Source organism: Pseudochaenichthys georgianus, unplaced genomic scaffold (genome assembly GCF_902827115.2).
Source record: "Pseudochaenichthys georgianus unplaced genomic scaffold, fPseGeo1.2 scaffold_1456_arrow_ctg1, whole genome shotgun sequence".
Classification (NCBI taxonomy): domain Eukaryota; kingdom Metazoa; phylum Chordata; class Actinopteri; order Perciformes; family Channichthyidae; genus Pseudochaenichthys; species Pseudochaenichthys georgianus.
The window spans coordinates 1,170-24,760 of NW_027262309.1; the positions used below are offsets into that span (position 1 = coordinate 1,170).

A 23,591-nucleotide genomic window follows, 5' to 3' on the forward strand; every position below is an offset into this window, starting at 1 on the left:
TTATTATTATTATTCCCACTCCGATCGGGACACTAGGTCCACCGTTTCCCCGCAGCGAGGCCCCCCCCGTTGACAGTTTACATGGGCTGGGTGCAGTGGCGGACTGGCCATCGAGACGAATCCCGATGGGCCGGTACCGAAGTGGGCCGGTCGGATAAGTCACTAGCACATCCCCCACTCCCCCCGTTGACAATTTACTAGCGGTACCGAAGTGGGCCGGTCGAGAGTCCCGGGATGATTTTTAGTCCCAGTCCACCACCGGCTACATGACCATATGATCGCCCATATTGACGCACCTCATTCCTAAACTTCTAACAGATACAACATAAACCGATCCTTCAGCCTCATATGAGCTCTCAGACACGTTCAACATTAACCTGTCATCGCTGTCTGAGCTTGCTGCTGTGTGCGCCGTCGTGCGTTTACATCTGACTGTATATATATAAAGGTTTACATGCAGAAGCTGGGATCCTGGACGGTGCAGCTGGAGCGCTGTGCCCGCAATGACGGCACCCATCATTTGGCGGGACTTGAAGAATCCCCGAGAAGATCCAGAATATGGTCAACATTGAAGGGCAGATTAATGGTTATCAAAGTACAAATATCCAAAATCAGTTTAGTAACGGTTTTCAAGGGGACAATATGTACTCAAAGTGATGGGTTTGGATGATGGGGGAAACTCGTGTCACAGGCTCTTTAAGCTAGTTGGTAGCAAAATGCCTCCGTTCTCTACAGATGACTTCCACAAACTTATACAGAAGATGGCTGTGTTGGAAATGAAAATGCAACGGTTGGAAGTTAACGTGGAAGTGAATGGACTATGTCGTGGGAATGACACCACTTTACCAGTGTTGCAAAATAATGGAGAAGGGTATGCTAACTCACAGCTAGTTAGCAGCTACACGGATTCCAAGGAACAGGAGGGCTGTGTGCCGGGTCATAAATCTACAAGTGGACTCCCTGGAACTCTCTGGGTGCAAAGCCTAAGAGTAAATCATTTCCATGGGATTTGGGAGGACGGATAACAGGCAGAGCCCAGCGCTCTGAAATCTGTGATGCGACCGGCTGGCCTGCATTGTTATCACCCAGGAGGAGCGCCTCTTCAACCCCTAAACAGCAGTGGACAGCTGCTAAAGGGAGAACTACAAACAATCCTCCTAAACCACCAAGTGTGCCAATCCAGAACAGATACGCTCCGCTGACCGAGAGCCGGAGATCTCTTTCTGATGACCTGGATAACCCGTCCTCTTCACACAGCAGGGTAAGGACCAATAGCTACTCCAAAAGTAAGAGGCTAGAGGGAAAGCTAACGACTGGGCCTGAAACTCTGATTGTGGGTGACTCTGCTGTAAGAGATGTAAAAGGTCTGTGTAGTAAGAACAACAGCAAAGTACTCTGTTTTCCCAAGGATGTGGTCTCTGACTTGGCTGAGAAGATCCTGCATATTGGGGCTGAACATCCGACTGTGAAGAATGTGGTACTACACATTGGAACAAATGATGTTGAGAAACAAGAGTCAGAAGTGCTGAAAGAAGACTTTAAATGTCTGTTGGAAACTGCCAGCTCTCTAAATGCAGAGGTGTTCATCAGTGGCCCTCTACCGCCAGGCAGAAGAGCAGTGGAGAGATTCAGCAGATTGTTTGCACTGAACACCTGGCTTTCAACGGTCCGTACTGACCATTCTGTCCATTTTATTGACAACTTTAACTTTTTCTGGGACCGCAGACATCTTTTCAAGGCAAATGGAGTGAACAAGTCGGGAGTGAAATAGTTTATCTCTAACGTATTCAACTGCCTGCGTCATCAATCTGTTCCCTCTGCCAAGGACAAGCGGCAAGAGGAATCAAAACATAGACACAACACATCGCGCAGAAAACCCTGAAGAAGTATCACTGCACCCGCCTGAGGAATGTTCTGATTATGGGAGACCTATGAGACACACGGAGGAGTCCCCACCGCCCGTCACCCCCCCCCTGTCAACGCCTTTGAGTTCACCCTCCTGGAGACACATGAAGGAGATACAGAGGGTTGGCACCGATTCCTTCCTGGATTTCAAAGACCAAACTAAGGCGATACGCAGGGCTGGCAGAATGTCCTTTACCCCCGCTCCTCAACGACGCCCACCAATATCACCGCAGAGACGCGCACCATCTCCCCCATCTTCATCACCGCGCCTACGTCAACCACCTCCCCCCCCTGGCAGCATGTCCTTTACCCCCGCACCATCTCCCCCGTCTCCTGATAAGGATGTGTGTGTACAAAACGCAACAACATCTTACTGATATGTGCTGGGTCCAGGCTCAAGAGCGTATGGCACTCTCAACTCTTTCCAGGACATGCCGGGGCCCTGCCTGCCAGTAGCTTTGCCGATATCTGTGTTGATAGGTAATAGATTAAGAGCGGTGAATCATCGTAGATACAGGAAGTGCTCAAACGTTTGTGTGAGTTTATCTAATTTAGCATTGATTCCATGTCAGCCACCTGACTGATAGTGTGTTTAACGAACTAGCTGAACGCAGGTGGCGAAAAAAAAATTTCCAGGTTCACTTTGAAATCTATAAAGAGAGACCTGGCCTTTATAATTTGGAATTGAAAAACGCACGACAATCGTTCTTCTCTGACATCATTACCAAAAACAACGCACGTGCCTTGTTTGCTACCGTCGACAGACTAACTGCGTACCTGGACTCACATTCAGGTTCAGGTCCGGACTCAAGTCCAGAGGTTCAGGTTCAGGTCCGGACTTATAAGTCCGGACTTATAAGTCCGGACCTGGGTTAGGATTAGGGTTAGGTTATAAGTCCGGACCTGAACCCATGGCTTGTGTCAAGTTGTGTGAGTAACTAAAGAGAACTATCAATTGAAAATTAACTCATAATCAACTCAAATTCAAACTCGTCAGGTTTATTGCGCTCCCTTCCAACATGTGTCTACATTTCTCTACAACGTACAAATGTCACTTAGTCTACAAATGACTTATGACAGCAACTACAGTGAACTACTACAAAGTTCAAACATGTATTTCATTTACCAAACTAAAGTAACCAAACAGTCCCTGAGCTGACTGAGCCTAAATCCCTAAAACGTTGCTGAAAGGTAGAGAGTAGAGTAGACTATACACATTACACTGGTACACACCTACTATGTACAGTATACACTGTAGTGACTTTACAGTCAGAGTGTACTGTATGTGTACACCATGTCTTTTCTACAACTCATACTCGTACACATGTGTACATTATACAGTACATACTACATACATAGTGATGTACATACATACTGTTAGAAATTAAAATCAATGTTGATATGGCGTAATTTTGAATTAAATACACTATTTAATTTAAATCAGTTTTATTCTGAAGAAACCGGAAGTTCACACTATTTACTTAATACTTTTATTCTGAAAATTCTTCACTTCCGGTTAGCATTAGCATGCTACGTTTTCAAACCGTGAATCGAAGGTGAAATGACATGTGATGTTGTACACTGAGCACACTGGGGTTAGCACTCATTTATTGACGCTGAATAATGAATAAATAATAATATCAGGGAATGTTTAAATAACCACAGACACCAGAATATACGTAAGTGCTAGTTTTTTTGCGAGTCCAAGTACCGGTTCTTGACGTTCCGGTTTTAACCGGACTTGAACCGAAAGTCCAGTACTAGTTCGGCGTACCGGTACGCAGCACTATTTATAACCCCAACTGGATTAGGTGCAGTAGCTTCACTTAAAGCCACCCACGTGCAGAGTAGGGAAGTAGTGGAGTACAAATACTTTGTTACTGTACTTCAGTACATGTTTCTGGTGTCAGTACTTTACTCCACTACTTATTTTTCTGACGACTTTCTACTTTTACTTCTCACATGTGGAACACAAATACCTGTACTTTCTACTTCTTACATGTGGAACACAAATACCTGTACTTTCTACTTCTTACATGTTGAACTCAAATACCTGTACTTTCTACTTCTCTCATGTTGAACACAAATACCTGTACTTTCTACTTCTTACATGTTGAACTCAAATACCTGTACTTTCTACTTCTCACATGTTGAACACAAATACCTGTACTTTCTACTTCTTACATGTTGAACTCAAATACCTGTACTTTCTACTTCTTACATGTTGAACTCAAATACCTGTACTTTCTACTTCTTACATGTTGAACTCAAATACCTGTACTTTCTACTTCTCACATGTTGAACACAAATACCTGTACTTTCTACTTCTCACATGTTAAACTCAAATACCTGTACTTTCTACTTCTCTCATGTTGAACACAAATACCTGTACTTTCTACTTCTCACATGTTGAACCCAAATACCTGTACTTTCTACTTCTCTCATGTTGAACTCAAATACCTGTACTTTCTACTTCTTACATGTTGAACCCAAATACCTGTACTTTCTACTTCTCTCATTTCCCAAACAGCTGGTTCCTTTAGTCTGAATGTGTGTGGGGGCGTGGTCATTATTCTTTAGAGTCACTGCGTGCCTATTGGTTGGAACACGATCCGTGTATCCATCACTTCCTGGTCTTCTCTAAAGAAGAGGGACCAATGGAAACGTTGTCATGTTGCCGTTGGTCACCATGGAAACATTCATTAGCTAACAATGACATTATTGTTCTATTGATATAAAGGGAGGTCAGGTACTCTTTAAAGCAGCTGCTAGCTATGGGTACTTTTTACTGAAGTACACTTCAAAGCCTCTTTACTTTGACTTGAGTAAAGAAGTTTAGTCAGTACTTCTACTTTTACTATTTTTAAACATGAGTATCTGTACTTCTACTTGAGTAAAGGATGTGTGTGCAAGATACAGTCGAAACCGGTGAGTTTTCAGTGATGGGAAATTGTATTAACCTCTCAAAGAGTGTCGTATCTCCGTGGTCTACAGGGAGAAGTGTTAGCAGTTTAAAGTAGAAGGAGGTGTTTCCCCACGACAAGGACAAGGTCAATAGATTTATCCTCGAGGCTGTAACGTTGCACCCCGAGTTGCATCCGATCGATATCTGGACCTCCTGTGTTCGGACCAATCGATGGGATTTCTCTCCTTACTCCTTACCGAACAAATCCCAGTAATTATGTGTCATCATTCACAGCCTGATGATCGATATGACGGAGCTGCACAAAGAACAGAAGGTCGATGAGGTACAGCCAGCTCTGTGATAGCACTTAATATTTACTTTCTTAAAGGAAAGAGAGGCTGCTAAAATCTATTCTTCGTGTCACTGTTATAGTGGTTTGACCTGGAAGAAGCTCCCACTGGGAAACTCCACTTAAAACTGGAGTGGCTGTCTCTGCTCGCCACGCCTGAGAAGCTGGATAAGGTACAATTATTCTCGCTTTAACAGAGTACAAATACTGTCTGCCATCTTTTCCCCCTGTGGTAACTTCCTTCTCCCGTCCAATCAGGTGCTGAGAAGTGTGCGAGCAGACAGGAGCTTAGCCAATGACGGGCTGTCGTCAGCACTACTGGTCGTTTATCTGGACTCAGCGAAGAACTTACCTGTAAGTGCTTTATTGTGAAACTAGCAGTGCTATTGTTCTGATTATATTGATAAAGCCAAATCAACAGCAATTATGACAATGTGGAAGCACCATAGAGAAGCATACACATAAGGTGAAAAGCATTAGTCCTTTGCAGGCTTCTTGGTCTCTTTAACACACACACACACACACACACACACACACACACACACACACACACACACACACACACACCCACACACACACACACACACACACACACACACACACACACACACACACAGCAGCGTTCCTTACTGATGAAATGCTTATTGTCTTGCTCTCTGTCCTCCAGGTGACCGACTGTAACAACCGGGGCTTTTATTATCTTCCTCATTATCTCCGCCACCGCTATCTGATTTTTATGAATGTAGCTTCAAGCGGCAAACAGATTTAACGATTTTAAACGATGGATTCATTTCAACTCAGGGTCAATATTTATGTGGCTGTTGGCAGAACTTGAAATATTAGCATCTTTTACGCGGACGTCCAATCAGTGTTGACGTATCAATACATACAGCTGAGTCAGACGAACAATGGACCTTCATATTAAGCCTCCTTCACACTCATATGGGATTAGTTGGACTGCATAACTAGTTCGGAAAACAAGCAGAAAGTTTAGAGAAATACAAGCTAAAGTAGTTTTTATTTCTTCATTGCCTCATTACATCATGTCTATCCACTATATTATTCATAAACACTGATTGGACGTCTACATAAAATGTGTCAAATGTTCTCTTTTAAGGTTATCTAATGCTATTTGAATGCTTTTTATTGACACGTGCAGGAATGAGACCTAATGCCCAGAAATTAGATAGCATTTTAGCACGACAGTGTTTTGAAAGTCCAACATTAGCCTCCTTTAGCTTAGCGGTGGTGACGTGAAGTCATGTGACCGTGCTGTAGTTCCTTTATAGCCCAACATTAGCCTCCTTTAGCTTAGCGGTGGTGACGTGAAGTCATGTGACCGTGCTGTAGTTCCTTTATAGCCCAACATTAGCCTCCTTTAGCTTAGCGGTGGTGACGTGAAGTCATGTGACCGTGCTGTAGTTCCTTTATAGCCCAACATTAGCCGCCTTTAGCTTAGCGGTGGTGACGTGAAGTCATGTGACCGTGCTGTAGTTCCTTTATAGCCCAACATTAGCCGCCTTTAGCTTAGCGGTGGTGACGTGAAGTCATGTGACCGTGCTGTAGTTCCTTTATAGCCCAACATTAGCCTCCTTTAGCTTAGCGGTGGTGACGTGAAGTCATGTGACCGTGCTGTAGTTCCTTTATAGCCCAACATTAGCCGCCTTTAGCTTAGCGGTGGTGACGTGAAGTCATGTGACCGTGCTGTAGTTCCTTTATAGCCCAACATTAGCCTCCTTTAGCTTAGCGGTGGTGACGTGAAGTCATGTGACCATGCTGTAGTTCCTTTATAGCCCAACATTAGCCGCCTTTAGCTTAGCGGTGGTGAAGTGAAGTCATGTGACCATGCTGTAGTTCCTTTATAGCCCAACATTAGCCGCCTTTAGCTTAGCGGTGGTGAAGTGAAGTATCATAAACATTGATATTATTTTCTCACAGAGAAATCCCTTTTTGTTGCAAGAGTCCTTGTGATGCTAACTTCCAGGTCTTCCTACACAAACACCACACCACTCTATTGCACCAAATGTCTTTAAAGCTACCTGTGAAGAACCCTCCATCTCATTACTCCACCCTTCTGTCTCCACCCTCCTTCCTCTCCACCTAAAGAGCGTCTTCTCGGGCAGCTTAGGCTGCGGGAACTTAAGTGAGAGGAGAGCGTCGGGGCTAGTCTTTTGTGAGAGCAATACCTCCGAGTATAGAACCATATTTGTGAGTTGTGCATCCTGCTAGTGTTAGCATTAGCGGTGTGCGCTGACGTGGGTTTGAGAGTTTCAAAAGCTGCATCTTTCAGCATGTGTTAGCTGCACGGTTCGAGTGCCAGATAACCATTAACACTAGCTTCCACTTCTAAAGTAGTCAGATACTGTTTAGTGCGAGGCTGTGATTTACAGTATCTGCAGAACAAAGAGCCGCTGGCAGAGCTCATCAGGATCTCTGTCTGCATTAGCGAGCCAATTATGATGTCGCTGCACAGATACTGTACAGAGCGCCTGCCGGCTGGAAAAGCCACAAGTAGCTCCTCCAGAAGATCCCCCGAGGAGACACCCTCATTATTCTGTTTTCATCCTTCGCTCCCTGCAGAGTCCACCGCAGCAGCTCTTTACTGATCACCCACATCCTTCATATTTCCACATGTTGTCCTGGCGTCATGCCCTCAAACCACGCCCTACCACTGCCGTCTTACTAACCCAGGTGTGATTCTCTCCCTCTCGTGGCTGAAAGAGCAACCTGTCAGATTTCACCTATGACGGGTTGAAGCAAGTGTCAGTCTTTAAGGCGCTGAAGGTAACGTGGGAAACATGGTTTGCATGCACAGATCACACCCGAGTCCCATCTGTGCCCCGTCCAGCGTCGTGTGGTGTCACGATTATCAGTAAGCATGAAGGTGGATGATTGCATTGTTTTGTGTCCTTGTTGTGGGGTTTTATATCTTTCCTAACGTGCATGCAAACGTCTAATACTGCACTCGACTGCATATCCAGATGTCCTTACACGTGATTTATCTTGCATTTGAAGTGAATTAGGTCAAAGGTTTTAAACAGCAAACCTGAATAGCAGCACGGCCAGTTTCAGGATCTGATAATGGAGCAGGAAGTCAGGACGTTTCTTAGATTTAAAGAGCGGTCCAGTGCAGTGGCACTCCCATCTGTCCACGGCGAGCTCACTGCTGCATTGTGTTAGTTTCAGAGGGAACATGGGGCCGTTTCTCAATCGCGAGGATGCTTGCTTGGTAGCACATGTCTTCCGAGTCACTTGCTTCAGAAGCGAGGCAAGAATCCTTCCTGGCATTCGGAAAACGAAGAGTGGAACAGGCGAGCAAGTGTGCAGGTGTGCGTCATATGAGAGGCCCCGCCTTACATTTTCCGCCACAGATTTGGGGAAATTGGTCCGTGTGCAAAGCATTGTGGGGATTTTAAGGACGCGAAGTCTACACATGTGCAGCCTCAAAATTACCCCCAAACCAAGGACGCGGCCTCGTTGGAATTCCAAGTATGCTGGAGATTGAACAGTCCTTCGGCGGCACTCGATGACGTAGCATCCTTGAAATATTGGCTTGGAAGCCAGTATCCTCGAGATTGAGAAACGGCCATAGAGTACAGATACATCCAATGATACACTCTTTGGCCGTTTCTCAATCGCGAGGATGCTGGCTTGGTAGTCGCGTACCTCCAAGTCACTTCCTTCAGAAACGAAGCCAGTATACTTCCAAGCCACGGCTTCGGAAAACGAAGAAGAATGGAACAGTGCTAACAAGTGTGCCACTCTCTCTAACGGTTTCAACATAAACTGTACCGAAAATAAATCCCTCACGATGTCTATCTTTATGAACTTGCTTTACTTTCAGGAACACATTTCTGGTGAAAACAAACAAATGTAACAAAGTAACATATTTACCAACACGTGTTCTATGCCACCACACTTACATTTCAATGTGTGCTGCGTCGGTTCAGCCTTTCTCCGCAAGGGTTTTTGAAATTGGTCCGTGCGCAAAGCATTGTGGGGATTTTAAGGACGCGAAGTCTACCCATGTGCAGCCTCGAAATTTCCCCAAAACCAAGGACGCGGCCTCGGTGGAATTCCAAGTATGCTGGAGATTGGAACAGTCCTTCGGCGGCACTCGATGACGTAGCATCCTTGAAATATTGGCTTGGAAGCCAGTATCCTCGGGATTGAGAAACGGCCTCTGTTGACCTAAATGCAGAGCTATGTGGCTAGGCTAACTTTTCCACCAATTGAGATAAACCTGATGTGTACATTTTGCAAAATGTGCAGCGTTCTTTAATTACGTCTATACTTGGAAGCTGTTTTGATGTCTTTCCTACCCTCACGGCCGGTCCACACACAGGCATGAAAAAAATCTTGAAAAATCTTGAAGCTGGGCGTGTCTGAAGCGTGGCGATTTTTTGCGAGCAACGCGACCAACAACCAATCACATGAATCTCCGCCCCCGACATACAAAGCAATGGAAATGTTAAAACGAAGTAAACTGGATATAAACTCCCCAAACAGGCGAAACCCTACCAGTTCCCCCCCCTGTCTCTGCCTCCTCCCTCCATGCTGGTTCCTCCGGTTTGTATCCCGGTAATAGTTCTGGTCGTAAAGAACCGGGTGATTTGCTACCGTAACTTCTCGTTTGGAATATGAGGAAATGAACTGCTGGCTCTCCCAGCTTGCACGCGGTTTGATTGGCTAGCGCTTGTACTGGCGGGATTTGCATAAACGGGATTTGATTGGCTGATGCTAGCTTCGAAAGCATCGGGAGCATCAAAAGTTGAACATTGCTCAACTTTTGAAGCTCACGATGCAAAGCCATGCTCCGCTCCCCACAATGCAGTTCGGCGAATATTCAAAATCTTCTACGTCTTTTACGTCTAAGATTTCTTTCATGCCTGTGTGGACGGGCCGTGATCCTTCCTTAAATAGGTCTTTCAGAGCAAAGATTCAGACGATATTTGGGTATATTGCAGTTGTTGCCGTCTCTAATTTTGACATGTGGATGCACACCAGTGTTAGCCTTTCCAAAAGCCAACCAACAAACAAATAAATAAATTGTGCAGCTTGTCTGCTTCCACCAATTAAAAGAAGATATGTAAATTAGGTGTCATCACTGGTTACAGACACGCCAGCACAAGGGCAATATATGGAAGTAATTAGTCAAATAGGCTCACATGTTTGTTTAAGAGAGCGTTAACTTAGACGGATTCTAGAAGTACAAATATATATATATATAAACACAGTATTTTTACGCACATTTTCGCATTTCTCCTGTGGTTTTTTGGGACGTTTTACGGCGCTCTGTTGGCCACCGTACAACTGTATTTACAAAGGGTTTTCTGGTCTTCAGTGGTAGCCTATCATAGAGAGGACTTGTGTTAATCTGCCTGAGTGTACGAAGTGGAGCTTAAATGTAATACTGCTGGGAAGGACGTCAAATGAAAGTAAGAGAGAGAGGTTCAGCTCCTGTCTGCTTACAGAATAACAATATCTGCCAGTCAGAAGAAAACCCAGCATGCTATAATTAGAAAGCTCTGCAGTCTCCTCGTCTGCCTGCAGCCCTGCCTGATGAAGCCACTGTGTGCTAACTGCTAAGCTCATGTTTGGCTGCAGATATGATGTGTGTTATGTCTCATAGTTCCTCCTCTGATTCTCTCACAGTCTGCGAAGAAGAGTAGCAGCGAGCCCAGTCCTTTTGTCCAATTCACTGTGGGACACAAAACCCTGGAGAGCAAGGTGAGGCTTCAAGATCAAGTATTAAAGATTGAATACAGCGGTTTATTTGCAGGAATACATGTTTGCAAAGACTTATTGAAGTGCAGCACATCTTATTCCCTCCAGATTCCTATTATAACACTTTTCGTCTGTGGTATTTGAAGACGGTGAATTGAAGTGTTCTTACAAGAAAATTGGTGTTATGACCTCCAACATAGCATAAAGGGTTGGCATTAGAGCGTCTACACTGACGCTGAGAGTTTACCAAATATTTCTCATGGAAAAAGTCTGATGTTGACGTTGACCGGTACATTGTTGATGCTTGAGTTTCACTGCAAAGATTCAGAAAATAAATAATAGAAAATGTTTTGGCAGCTTTGAGAGATTCTGTGCTGCATCAATAAGTCATTTCTCGTGGGTGGCGGTTTACATCAAACAAGAACGAGTTAATTCTGTATTTATTAGTTTCTTATTTCATGCATTTATTCATTTATGCTCAAAAAAAGTTTGCACTCACTTAATTCATTATTTTATTTATCTTTCATTCCTTTATTGATTATTTATTTATGAAAATATTTATTTATTTTTTCATGCATTTATACTTTATTGTGTTGCCCTCCATGCTTTGCAACACACTACATGTATTTGTGTATTTAGTTTTTAGTTTTTCTTAATCAATTTTATTCATTTATTAACTTTTGTATTTATTAAATCATTCTTATATTTATTTAGGCATTTATACTTGAATATGTTTTCCCTAATCTAATTTATAAGATAATAATAATTTGTAGTCATGACTTTTTGACTGAAGTCCATGCCGATGCTTGCTATGTGGAAGAATCTGGTACGTACAGAATATAGCTACTTTTATTTAATCAATGTGTATTTATGCAATTTTTCTCGACCATGAATCAGGCCTCAAAGCGACCACAACCCTTCTGTGTTTTTACAAAATATCCCTCATTGATATTGTTAAACATAGCATGGAGTAAATGTACTCAGCTGCACTTAAACAATGAAAATACCCATGTGTGTCGTTAAAGCTGCCATCAATAGATCCTGTTGTTAATTAGCCTTTTCTCTCTCGTGATTAACTAACGAACGACTTCCTGTCTGCTCTAAAGATCCGCTATAAGACCAAGGAGCCTCTTTGGGAGGATTGCTTCTCCTTTTTCGTCCACAACCCGAAGAGGCAGGAGCTGGAGCTGGAGGTACACAAACAAATGTTATATATATATATATATAATCGTCACACACAGAGGTAGGGAGTATTGGAGTACAAAATCTTCGTTCAGTACATCTCCACTTCTTATTTTTCTGACCACTTTGACTTCTTACACTTTGAACCCCAAATATCTGTACTTTCTACTTCTTACATGTTGAACACAAATACCTGTACTTTCTACTTCTTACATGTTGAACTCAAATACCTGTACTTTCTACTTCTCACATGTTGAACCCAAATACCTGTACTTTCTACTTCTCACATGTTGAACTCAAATACCTGTACTTTCTACTTCTCTCATGTTGAACTCAAATACCTGTACTTTCTACTTCTCTCATGTTGAACTCAAATACCTGTACTTTCTACTTCTCTCATTTCCAACAGCTGGTTCCTTTAGTCTGAATGTGTGTGGTGCGTGGTCATTATTCTTTAGAGTCACTGCGTGCCTATTGGTTGGATCACGATCCGTGTATCCATCACTTCCTGGTCTTCTCTAAGAAGAGGGACCAATGGAAACGTTGTCATGTTGCCGTTGTTCAGCACGGAAACATTCATTTAGCTAACAATGACATTATTGTTCTATTAATATAAAGGGGAGGTCAGGTACTCTTTAAAGCAGCTGCTAGCTATGGGTACTTTCTACTGAAGTACACTTCAAAGCCTCTTTACTTTGACTTGAGGAAAGAAGTTTAGTCAGTACTTCTACTTTCACCAGAGTATTTTTAAACACGAGTATCTGTACTTCTACTTGAGGAAAGGATGTGTGTACTTTCACATCTCTGCTCACACCATTGCTCTTAATGCACAGGTGAAAAGAGACAATGCACAAGTGCACCCTGGGTAACTGACGGTGCCTCTGAGGCAGCCTGCTGACGTAGGAAAACATGACGCTGACTCAGAGTGTTTCCTCTCAAAAACTCCGACCCAGCTCCACCATCAAACTGAGGATGGCTCTGAGGGGTAAAAACACACACATCACACACACACACACACACCACACACACACACACACACACACACACACCACACACACCACACACACACACACACTGCAGCACTAACTGAACAAATATTGGGTGTAGTATATAAAATAATTGGAGTTTCCCTCTCCTGTGGGAGTTAGTGTGTGTGCATGTAACGGTCTGCAAAGGCTCAAATCCTGTGTTATAGACATGAAGACTCACTAACAGGACACTCACGCTCCCATTGGCTGTCATTGTACGAGGGGCGGGACATCTCTAAGTGGTTGACCAACTCACAGCTAACAAATCAGAGCTAATGAAGGGTAGAAATATCACATGAAAAGAGTAATAATTAGTATATCTCGTTGTTTTGCTAACACTGTAATACTCTCCTCAGCCTGCTCTCGCTGCCTCGCTGTAGTGATGTTCAGTCAGAGGAATCATGGACAGATGTTCATGATCCGCTGATTCATCACAATGCTCTGCAGTAACTGGAACTGATTTATTAAACTCGTAACAGATGGTGATCTCATCCTGATGCTCCGTTCTACGCCATGATGTCAAGGTTTCTGCTCAGCGATAACGAGGAAGATTGAACTCTTAAAGTCCTCCGTAAAACTTGAAATGAGGAATTCTTGATTTCAGACGGGGTTAAACAGAAGCACGGCTGTTATTTCCATCTCTATAATAAAGGGGTTTCAGCCACGATGCTGTACTTCTGTAGATCAAGAGTCAGAAAGAGTTTAAACATCCAAGGAATTTTCTAGTTAGTTTTTTAAATCATCACTAAATTAAAAACATACTATTCTAATATACTATCTATCCTACGCTATGCTATGCTAAACTAAGCTATCCTACGCTATGCTAAACTAAGCTATGCTATGCTAACTAAGCTATCCTATACTATGATAAGCTAAGCTATCCTATACTATGCTAAACTAAGCTATCCTATGCTATGACTAAACTAAGCTATCCTATACTATGCTAAGGTAAGCTATCCTATACTATGCTAAACTAAGCTATCCTACGCTATGCTAAACTAAGCTATCCTATACTATGCTAAACTAAGCTATCCTACGCTATGCTATGCTAAACTAAGCTATCCTACGCTATGCTAAACTAAGCTATCCTACGCTAACTAAGCTATCCTATGCTATGCTAAACTAAGCTATCCTATACTATGCTAAGCTATCCTATACTATGCTAAACTAAGCTATCCTACGCTATGCTAAACTAAGCTATCCTATGCTATGCTAAACTAAGCTATCCTACGCTATGCTAAACTAAGCTATCCTACGCTATGCTAAACTAAGCTATCCTATGCTATGCTAAACTAAGCTATCCTACGCTAATGCTAAACTAAGCTATCCTATGCTATGCTAAACTAAGCTATCCTACGCTATTCTAAACTAAGCTATCCTATACTATGCTAAATTTAGATTATTATTTAATGGAAACTGTCCATCATCAAAGAGTCATTCGAAGTAAATCAAAGACTTATTTCACTCCAGGGTGACAGCAGGAGACCCCGTCGAGTCACTCAGAGAGAATCAGGACAATCTGATGTAGAGTTTCAAAATAAAAGACCTGAAGTCTCATAATGAGCTATCGTTATGTTCTGTTTGTATCCAACAGTTCAAATGTTCGAATTACATTGAACCACAATTTCCCCCTTTTTTCTTTAACGTGAAGAAAATTGGATATGAGATTTTTTGCCAAACTCAAAATGTCCCCGGTTTTATTTTTGAAAATCTGGTCGCCTTATGCCAAACTAATAAGTAGGTTCACACATAAAACACATTTGTTTGGTTTGTGTGTGCGGCATACATTAAATATAAATGATATATTAGATGATATTTTAAACTATCCCTTTACCACTCTTGGCGTTATAGGAAGCCGTCAGATTAATATGACCGTGTTCAACTTTAAATCATTGCAGTTACGTCCCGATTGCATTGCCCTTTCTGGCACTGAACATCCTCCTGTATTAAATCATCCTCTGAAGCGAATGCTCGAAACATTGACCTCCACTCAAATGGCTTTCCTGCTGTATTGGATCACAACCAGCGCATCAGGGTTCATACGGGTTTCCAAACGGCTTGACAGGTACTGAGCGCTCGAGAAGCAGAAGACAGACGGGTGGCTCCTTAGAGGCTGACCAAACGTCCTCAAGATACCCCGACATGTTCGGCTGGATCAGCAGGTTTAGGACCACTTTATAAGATTGATTACAAATAATTTAATATAATGTAACATTTAATTATCATACAATATTCACGTATCATTTTTTACTTCACAAAAGTCTAAAAATAAACGTGAATAATCGGAGTCGAAAATCATTTTATTGTCAAATAATAATATTAACGAAACCTCAAGAGACTTTAAAGGTCTCCTATCATCCTCTTCTTCATCAATACATCACAGGTCTCGGATATATCCAGAGCCTGTCTCTGATTGGCTGAAAACACCAAACAGGTCATTGCAGCATTACCCATAATCCCCTCTTTCAGCCCTGTTTCCAAAGTGCTGATTCTCTGTCTGTGACTTCAGATGAAAACAAGGAGCCCCTCCCCACGCCCTCTGAGAGACATGTGGTTACAAAGAACTCAATGGAGCTCTAGAGGAGATGCACGTGATAAGGGGGGGGGGTTACCTTGTTGCTGATTGGCTAATGGTTACACAAGACAAAACATCGTTATGACATCATCAAGTGGCCAAAATCTGATCAGCTCGTTTTCAGACAGGTTTTTATAGAAATGGATCAAAAAGAGAGAAAATCTTTGTTCCTGAAACTTTCAGAGTCTCTTTCCACAGAGGGGACACATGTTGATGTAGAAGAGACATGAAGAAGAGGGGACACATGTTGATGTAGAAGAGACATGAAGAAGAGGGGACACATGTTGATGTAGAAGAGACACGAAGAAGAGGGGACACATGTTGATGTAGAAGAGCACGAAGAAGAGGGGACACATGTTGATGTAGAAGAGACATGAAGAAGAGGGGACACATGGTTGATGTGAAGAGACATGAAGAAGAGGGGACACATGTTGATGTAGAAGAGACATGAAGAAGAGGGGACACATGTGATGTAGAAGAGACATGAGGAAGAGGGGACACATGTTGATGTAGAAGAGACATGAAGAAGAGGGGACACATGTTGATGTAGAAGAGACATGGAGAAGAGGGGACACATGTTGATGTAGAGGAGACATGAAGAAGGGACACATGTTGATGTAGAAGAGACATGAAGAAGAGGGGACACATGTTGATGTAGAAGAGACATGAAGAAGAGGGGACACGTGTTGAGTAGAAGAGACATGAAGAAGAGGGGACACATGTGATGTAGAAGAGACATGAAGAAGAGGGGACACATGTTGGTAGAAGAGACATGAAGAAGAGGGGACACATGTTGATGTAGAAGAGACATGGGGAAGAGGGGACACATGTTGATGTAGAAGAGACATGAAGAAGAGGGGACACATGTTGATGTAGAAGAGACATGAAGAAGAGGGGACATGTTGATGTAGAAGAGACATGGAGAAGAGGGGACACATGTTGATGTAGAAGAGACATGAAGAAGAGGGGACACATGTTGATGTAGAAGAGACATGAAGAGAGGGGACACATGTTGATGTAGAAGAGACATGGGGAAGAGGGGACACATGTTGATGTAGAAGAGACATGAAGAAGAGGGGACACATGTGATGTAGAAGAGACAGGGGGGGAAGGGGACACATGTTGATGGAAGTCATGTGACCATGCTGTAGTTCCTTTATAGCCCAACATTAGCCGCCTTTAGCTTAGCGGTGGTGACGTGAAGTCATGTGACCATGCTGTAGTTCCTTTATAGCCCAACATTAGCCGCCTTTAGCTTAGCGGTGGTGAAGTGAAGTATCATAAACATTGATATTATTTTCTCACAGAGAAATCCCTTTTTGTTGCAAGAGTCCTTGTGATGCTAACTTCCAGGTCTTCCTACACAAACACCACACCACTCTATTGCACCAAATGTCTTTAAAGCTACCTGTGAAGAACCCTCCATCTCATTACTCCACCCTTCTGTCTCCACCCTCCTTCCTTCCACCTAAAGAGCGTCTTCTCGGGCAGCTTAGGCTGCGGGAACTTAAGTGAGAGGAGAGCGTCGGGGCTAGTCTTTTGTGAGAGCAATACCTCGAGTATAGAACCATATTTGTGAGTTGTGCATCCTGCTAGTGTTAGCATTAGCGGTGTGCGCTGACGTGGGTTTGAGAGTTTCAAAAGCTGCATCTTTCAGCATGTGTTAGCTGCACGGTTCGAGTGCCAGATAACCATTAACACTAGCTTCCACTTCTAAAGTAGTCAGATACTGTTTAGTGCGAGGCTGTGATTTACAGTATCTGCAGAACAAAGAGCCGCTGGCAGAGCTCATCAGGATCTCTGTCTGCATTAGCGAGCCAATTATGATGTCGCTGCACAGATACTGTACAGAGCGCCTGCCGGCTGGAAAAGCCACAAGTAGCTCCTCCAGAAGATCCCCCGAGGAGACACCCTCATTATTCTGTTTTCATCCTTCGCTCCCTGCAGAGTCCACCGCAGCAGCTCTTTACTGATCACCCACATCCTTCATATTTCCACATGTTGTCCTGGCGTCATGCCCTCAAACCACGCCCTACCACTGCCGTCTTACTAACCCAGGTGTGATTCTCTCCCTCTCGTGGCTGAAAGAGCAACCTGTCAGATTTCACCTATGACGGGTTGAAGCAAGTGTCAGTCTTTAAGGCGCTGAAGGTAACGTGGGAAACATGGTTTTGCATGCACAGATCACACCCGAGTCCCATCTGTGCCCCGTCCAGCGTCGTGTGGTGTCACGATTATCAGTAAGCATGAAGGTGGATGATTGCATTGTTTTGTGTCCTTGTTGTGGGGTTTTATATCTTTCCTAACGTGCATGCAAACGTCTAATACTGCACTCGACTGCATATCCAGATGTCCTTACACGTGATTTATCTTGCATTTGAAGTGAATTAGGTCAAAGGTTTTAAACAGCAAACCTGAATAGCAGCACGGCCAGTTTCAGGATCTGATAATGGAGCAGGAAGTCAGGACGTTTCTTAGATTTAAAGAGCGGTCCAGTGCAGTGGCACTCCCATCTGTCCACGGCGAGCTCACTGCTGCATTGTGTAGTTTCAGAGGGAACATGGGGCCGTTTCTCAATCGCGAGGATGCTTGCTTGGGTAGCACATGTCTTCCGAGTCACTTGCTTCAGAAGCGAGGGCAAGAATCCTTCCTGGCATTCGGAAACGAAGAGTGGAACAGGCGAGCAAGTGTGCAGGTGTGCGTCATATGAGAGGCCCCCGCCTTACATTTTCCGCCACAGATTTGGGGAAATTGGTCCGTGTGCAAAGCATTGTGGGGATTTTAAGGACGCGAAGTCTACACATGTGCAGCCTCAAAATTACCCCCAAACCAAGGACGCGGCCTCGTTGGAATTCCAAGTATGCTGGAGATTGAACAGGTCCTTCGGCGGCACTCGATGACGTAGCATCCTTGAAATATTGGCTTGGAAGCCAGTATCCTCGAGATTGAGAAACGGCCATAGAGTACAGATACATCCAATGATACACTCTTTGGCCGTTTCTCAATCGCGAGGATGCTGGCTTGGTAGTCGCGTACCTCCAAGTCACTTCCTTCAGAAACGAAGCCAGTATACTTCCAAGCCACGCTTCGGAAAACGAAGAAGAATGGAACAGTGCTAACAAGTGTGCCACTCTCTCTAACGGTTTCAACATAAACTGTACCGAAAATAATCCCTCACGATGTCTATCTTTATGAACTTGCTTTACTTTCAGGAACACATTTCTGGTGAAAACAACAATGTTAACAAAGTAACATATTTACCAACACGTGTTCTATGCCACCACACTTACATTTCAATGTGTGCTGCGTCGGTTCAGCCTTTCTCCGCAAGGGTTTTTGAAATTGGTCCGTGCGCAAAGCATTGTGGGGATTTTAAGGACGCGAAGTCTACCCATGTGCAGCCTCGAAATTTCCCCAAAACCAAGGACGCGGCCTCGGTGGAATTCCAAGTATGCTGGAGATTGGAACAGTCCTTCGGCGGCACTCGATGACGTAGCATCCTTGAAATATTGGCTTGGAAGCCAGTATCCTCGGGATTGAGAAACGGCCTCTGTTGACCTAAATGCAGAGCTATGTGGCTAGGCTAACTTTTCCACCAATTGAGATAAACCTGATGTGTACATTTTGCAAAATGTGCAGCGTTCTTTAATTACGTCTATACTTGGAAGCTGTTTTGATGTCTTTCCTACCCTCACGGCCGGTCCACACACAGGCATGAAAAAAAATCTTGAAAAATCTTGAAGCTGGGCGTGTCTGAAGCGTGGCGATTTTTTGCGAGCAACGCGACCAACAACCAATCACATGAATCTCCGCCCCCGACATACAAAGCAATGGAAATGTTAAAACGAAGTAAACTGGATATAAACTCCCCAAACAGGCGAAACCCTACCAGTTCCCCCACTGTCTCTGCCACCTCCCTCCATGCTGGTTCCTCCGGTTTGTATCCCGGTAAATAGTTCTGGTCGTAAAGAACCGGGTGATTTGCTACCGTAACTTCTCGTTTGGAATATGAGGAAATGAACTGCTGGCTCTCCCAGCTTGCACGCGGTTTGATTGGCTAGCGCTTGTACTGGCGGGATTTGCATAAACGGGATTTGATTGGCTGATGCTAGCTTCGAAAGCATCGGGAGCATCAAAAGTTGAACATTGCTCAACTTTTGAAGCTCACGATGCAAAGCCATGCTCCGCTCCCCACAATGCAGTTCGGCGAATATTCAAAATCTTCTACGTCTTTTACGTCTAAGATTTCTTTCATGCCTGTGTGGACGGGCCGTGATCCTTCCTTAATAGGTCTTTCAGAGCAAAGATTCAGACGATATTTGGGTATATTGCAGTTGTTGCCGTCTCTAATTTTGACATGTGGATGCACACCAGTGTTAGCCTTTCCAAAAAGCCAACCAACAAACAAATAAATAATTGTGCAGCTTGTCTGCTTCCACCAATTAAAAGAAGATATGTAAATTAGGTGTCATCACTGGTTACAGACACGCCAGCACAAGGGCAATATATGGAAGTAATTAGTCAAATAGGCTCACATGTTTGTTTAAGAGAGCGTTAACTTAGACGGATTCTAGAAGTAAAATATATATATATATAAACACAGTATTTTTACGCACATTTTCGCATTTCTCCTGTGGTTTTTTGGGACGTTTTACGGCGCTCTGTTGGCCACCGTACAACTGTATTTACAAAGGGTTTTCTGGTCTTCAGTGGTAGCCTATCATAGAGAGGACTTGTGTTAATCTGCCTGAGTGTACGAAGTGGAGCTTAAATGTAATACTGCTGGGAAGGACGTCAAATGAAAGTAAGAGAGAGAGGTTCAGCTCCTGTCTGCTTACAGAATAACAATATCTGCCAGTCAGAAGAAAACCCAGCATGCTATAATTAGAAAGCTCTGCAGTCTCCTCGTCTGCCTGCAGCCCCTGCCTGATGAAGCCACTGTGTGCTAACTGCTAAGCTCATGTTTGGCTGCAGATATGATGTGTGTTATGTCTCATAGTTCCTCCTCTGATTCTCTCACAGTCTGCGAAGAAGAGTAGCAGCGAGCCCAGTCCTTTTGTCCAATTCACTGTGGGACACAAAACCCTGGAGAGCAAGGTGAGGCTTCAAGATCAAGTATTAAAGATTGAATACAGCGGTTTATTTGCAGGAATACATGTTGCAAAGACTTATTGAAGTGCAGCACATCTTATTCCCTCCAGATTCCTATTATAACACTTTTCGTCTGTGGTATTTGAAGACGGTGAATTGAAGTGTTCTTACAAGAAAATTGGTGTTATGACCTCCAACATAGCATAAAGGGTTGGCATTAGAGCGTCTACACTGACGCTGAGAGTTTACCAAATATTTCTCATGGAAAAAGTCTGATGTTGACGTTGACCGGTACATTGTTGATGCTTGAGTTTCACTGCAAAGATTCAGAAAATAAATAATAGAAAATGTTTTGGCAGCTTTGAGAGATTCTGTGCTGCATCAATAAGTCATTTCTCGTGGGTGGCGGTTTACATCAAACAAGAACGAGTTAATTCTGTATTTATTAGTTTCTTATTTCATGCATTTATTCATTTATGCTCAAAAAAAGTTTGCACTCACTTAATTCATTATTTTATTTATCTTTCATTCCTTTATTGATTATTTATTTATGAAAATATTTATTTATTTTTTCATGCATTTATACTTTATTGTGTTGCCCTCCATGCTTTGCAACACACTACATGTATTTGTGTATTTAGTTTTTAGTTTTTCTTAATCAATTTTATTCATTTATTAACTTTTGTATTTATTAAATCATTCTTATATTTATTTAGGCATTTATACTTGAATATGTTTTCCCTAATCTAATTTATAAGATAATAATAATTTGTAGTCATGACTTTTTGACTGAAGTCCATGCCGATGCTTGCTATGTGGAAGAATCTGGTACGTACAGAATATAGCTACTTTTATTTAATCAATGTGTATTTATGCAATTTTTCTCGACCATGAATCAGGCCTCAAAGCGACCACAACCCTTCTGTGTTTTTACAAAATATCCCTCATTGATATTGTTAAACATAGCATGGAGTAAATGTACTCAGCTGCACTTAAACAATGAAAATACCCATGTGTGTCGTTAAAGCTGCCATCAATAGATCCTGTTGTTAATTAGCCTTTTCTCTCTCGTGATTAACTAACGAACGACTTCCTGTCTGCTCTAAAGATCCGCTATAAGACCAAGGAGCCTCTTTGGGAGGATTGCTTCTCCTTTTTCGTCCACAACCCGAAGAGGCAGGAGCTGGAGCTGGAGGTACACAAACAAATGTTATATATATATATATATAATCGTCACACACAGAGGTAGGGAGTATTGGAGTACAAATACTTCGTTCAGTACATCTCCACTTCTTATTTTTCTGACCACTTTGACTTCTTACACTTTGAACCCAAATATCTGTACTTTCTACTTCTTACATGTTGAACACAAATACCTGTACTTTCTACTTCTTACATGTTGAACTCAAATACCTGTACTTTCTACTTCTCACATGTTGAACCCAAATACCTGTACTTTCTACTTCTCACATGTTGAACTCAAATACCTGTACTTTCTACTTCTCTCATGTTGAACTCAAATACCTGTACTTTCTACTTCTCTCATGTTGAACTCAAATACCTGTACTTTCTACTTCTCTCATTTCCAAACAGCTGGTTCCTTTAGTCTGAATGTGTGTTGGTGCGTGGTCATTATTCTTTAGAGTCACTGCGTGCCTATTGGTTGGATCACGATCCGTGTATCCATCACTTCCTGGTCTTCTCTAAAGAAGAGGGACCAATGGAAACGTTGTCATGTTGCCGTTGTTCAGCACGGAAACATTCATTAGCTAACAATGACATTATTGTTCTATTAATATAAAGGGAGGTCAGGTACTCTTTAAAGCAGCTGCTAGCTATGGGTACTTTCTACTGAAGTACACTTCAAAGCCTCTTTACTTTGACTTGAGGAAAGAAGTTTAGTCAGTACTTCTACTTTCACCAGAGTATTTTTAAACACGAGTATCTGTACTTCTACTTGAGGAAAGGATGTGTGTACTTTCACATCTCTGCTCACACCATTGCTCTTAATGCACAGGTGAAAGATGACAAGCACAAGTGCACCCTGGGTAATCTGACGGTGCCTCTGAGCAGCCTGCTGACGGAGGAAAACATGACGCTGACTCAGAGTTTTCCTCTCAAAAACTCCGGACCCAGCTCCACCATCAAACTGAGGATGGCTCTGAGGGTAAACACACACACACACACACACACACACACACACACACACACACACACACACACACACACACACACACACACACACACACACACACACACACACACTGCAGCACTAACTGAACAAATATTGGGGTGTAGTAATATAAAATAATTGGAGTTTCCCTCTCCTGTGGGAGTTTGTGTGTGCATGTAAACGGTCTGCAAAGGCTCAAATCCCTGTGTTATAGAACATGAAGACATCACTACAGGACACTCACGCTCCCATTGGCTGTCATTGTACGAGGGGCGGGACATCTCTAAGTGGTTGACCAATCACAGCTAACAAATCAGAGCTAATGAAGGGTAGAAATATCACATGAAAAGAGTAATAATTAGTATATCTCGTTGTTTTGCTAACACTGTAATACTCTCCCTCAGCCTGCTCTCGCTGCCTCGCTTTAGTGATGTTCAGTCAGAGGAATCATGGACAGATGTTCATGATCCGCTGATTCATCACAATGCTCTGCAGTAAACTGGAACTGATTTATTAAACTCGTAACAGATTGTGATCTCATCCTGATGCTCCGTTCCTACGCCATGATGTCAAGGTTTCTGCTCAGCGATAACGAGGAAGATTGAACTCTTAAAGTCCTCCGTAAAACTTGAAATGAGGAATTCTTGATTTCAGAC

At 43.0% G+C, this 23,591-nt stretch overlaps 1 protein-coding gene across 1 annotated transcript in view; it reads left to right on the forward strand.

Moving 5' to 3' along the window:
* Window positions 1–2,310: 2,310 nt before the first annotated feature.
* LOC117441071 (extended synaptotagmin-2-like) overlaps window positions 2,311–23,591 on the forward strand; it is a gene marked incomplete at its 5' end in the record, with an annotated part of 29,083 nt that continues 7,802 nt past the window's right edge. The window contains 8 exons of the mRNA XM_034077261.2: window positions 2,311–2,385; window positions 5,105–5,153; window positions 5,243–5,332; window positions 5,418–5,513; window positions 7,266–7,367; window positions 10,815–10,889; window positions 11,993–12,079; window positions 22,780–22,929. Of these exons, the coding sequence (XP_033933152.2) occupies window positions 2,311–2,385; window positions 5,105–5,153; window positions 5,243–5,332; window positions 5,418–5,513; window positions 7,266–7,367; window positions 10,815–10,889; window positions 11,993–12,079; window positions 22,780–22,929 (724 nt within the window). The remainder of the gene's footprint in view (window positions 2,386–5,104; window positions 5,154–5,242; window positions 5,333–5,417; window positions 5,514–7,265; window positions 7,368–10,814; window positions 10,890–11,992; window positions 12,080–22,779; window positions 22,930–23,591) is intronic.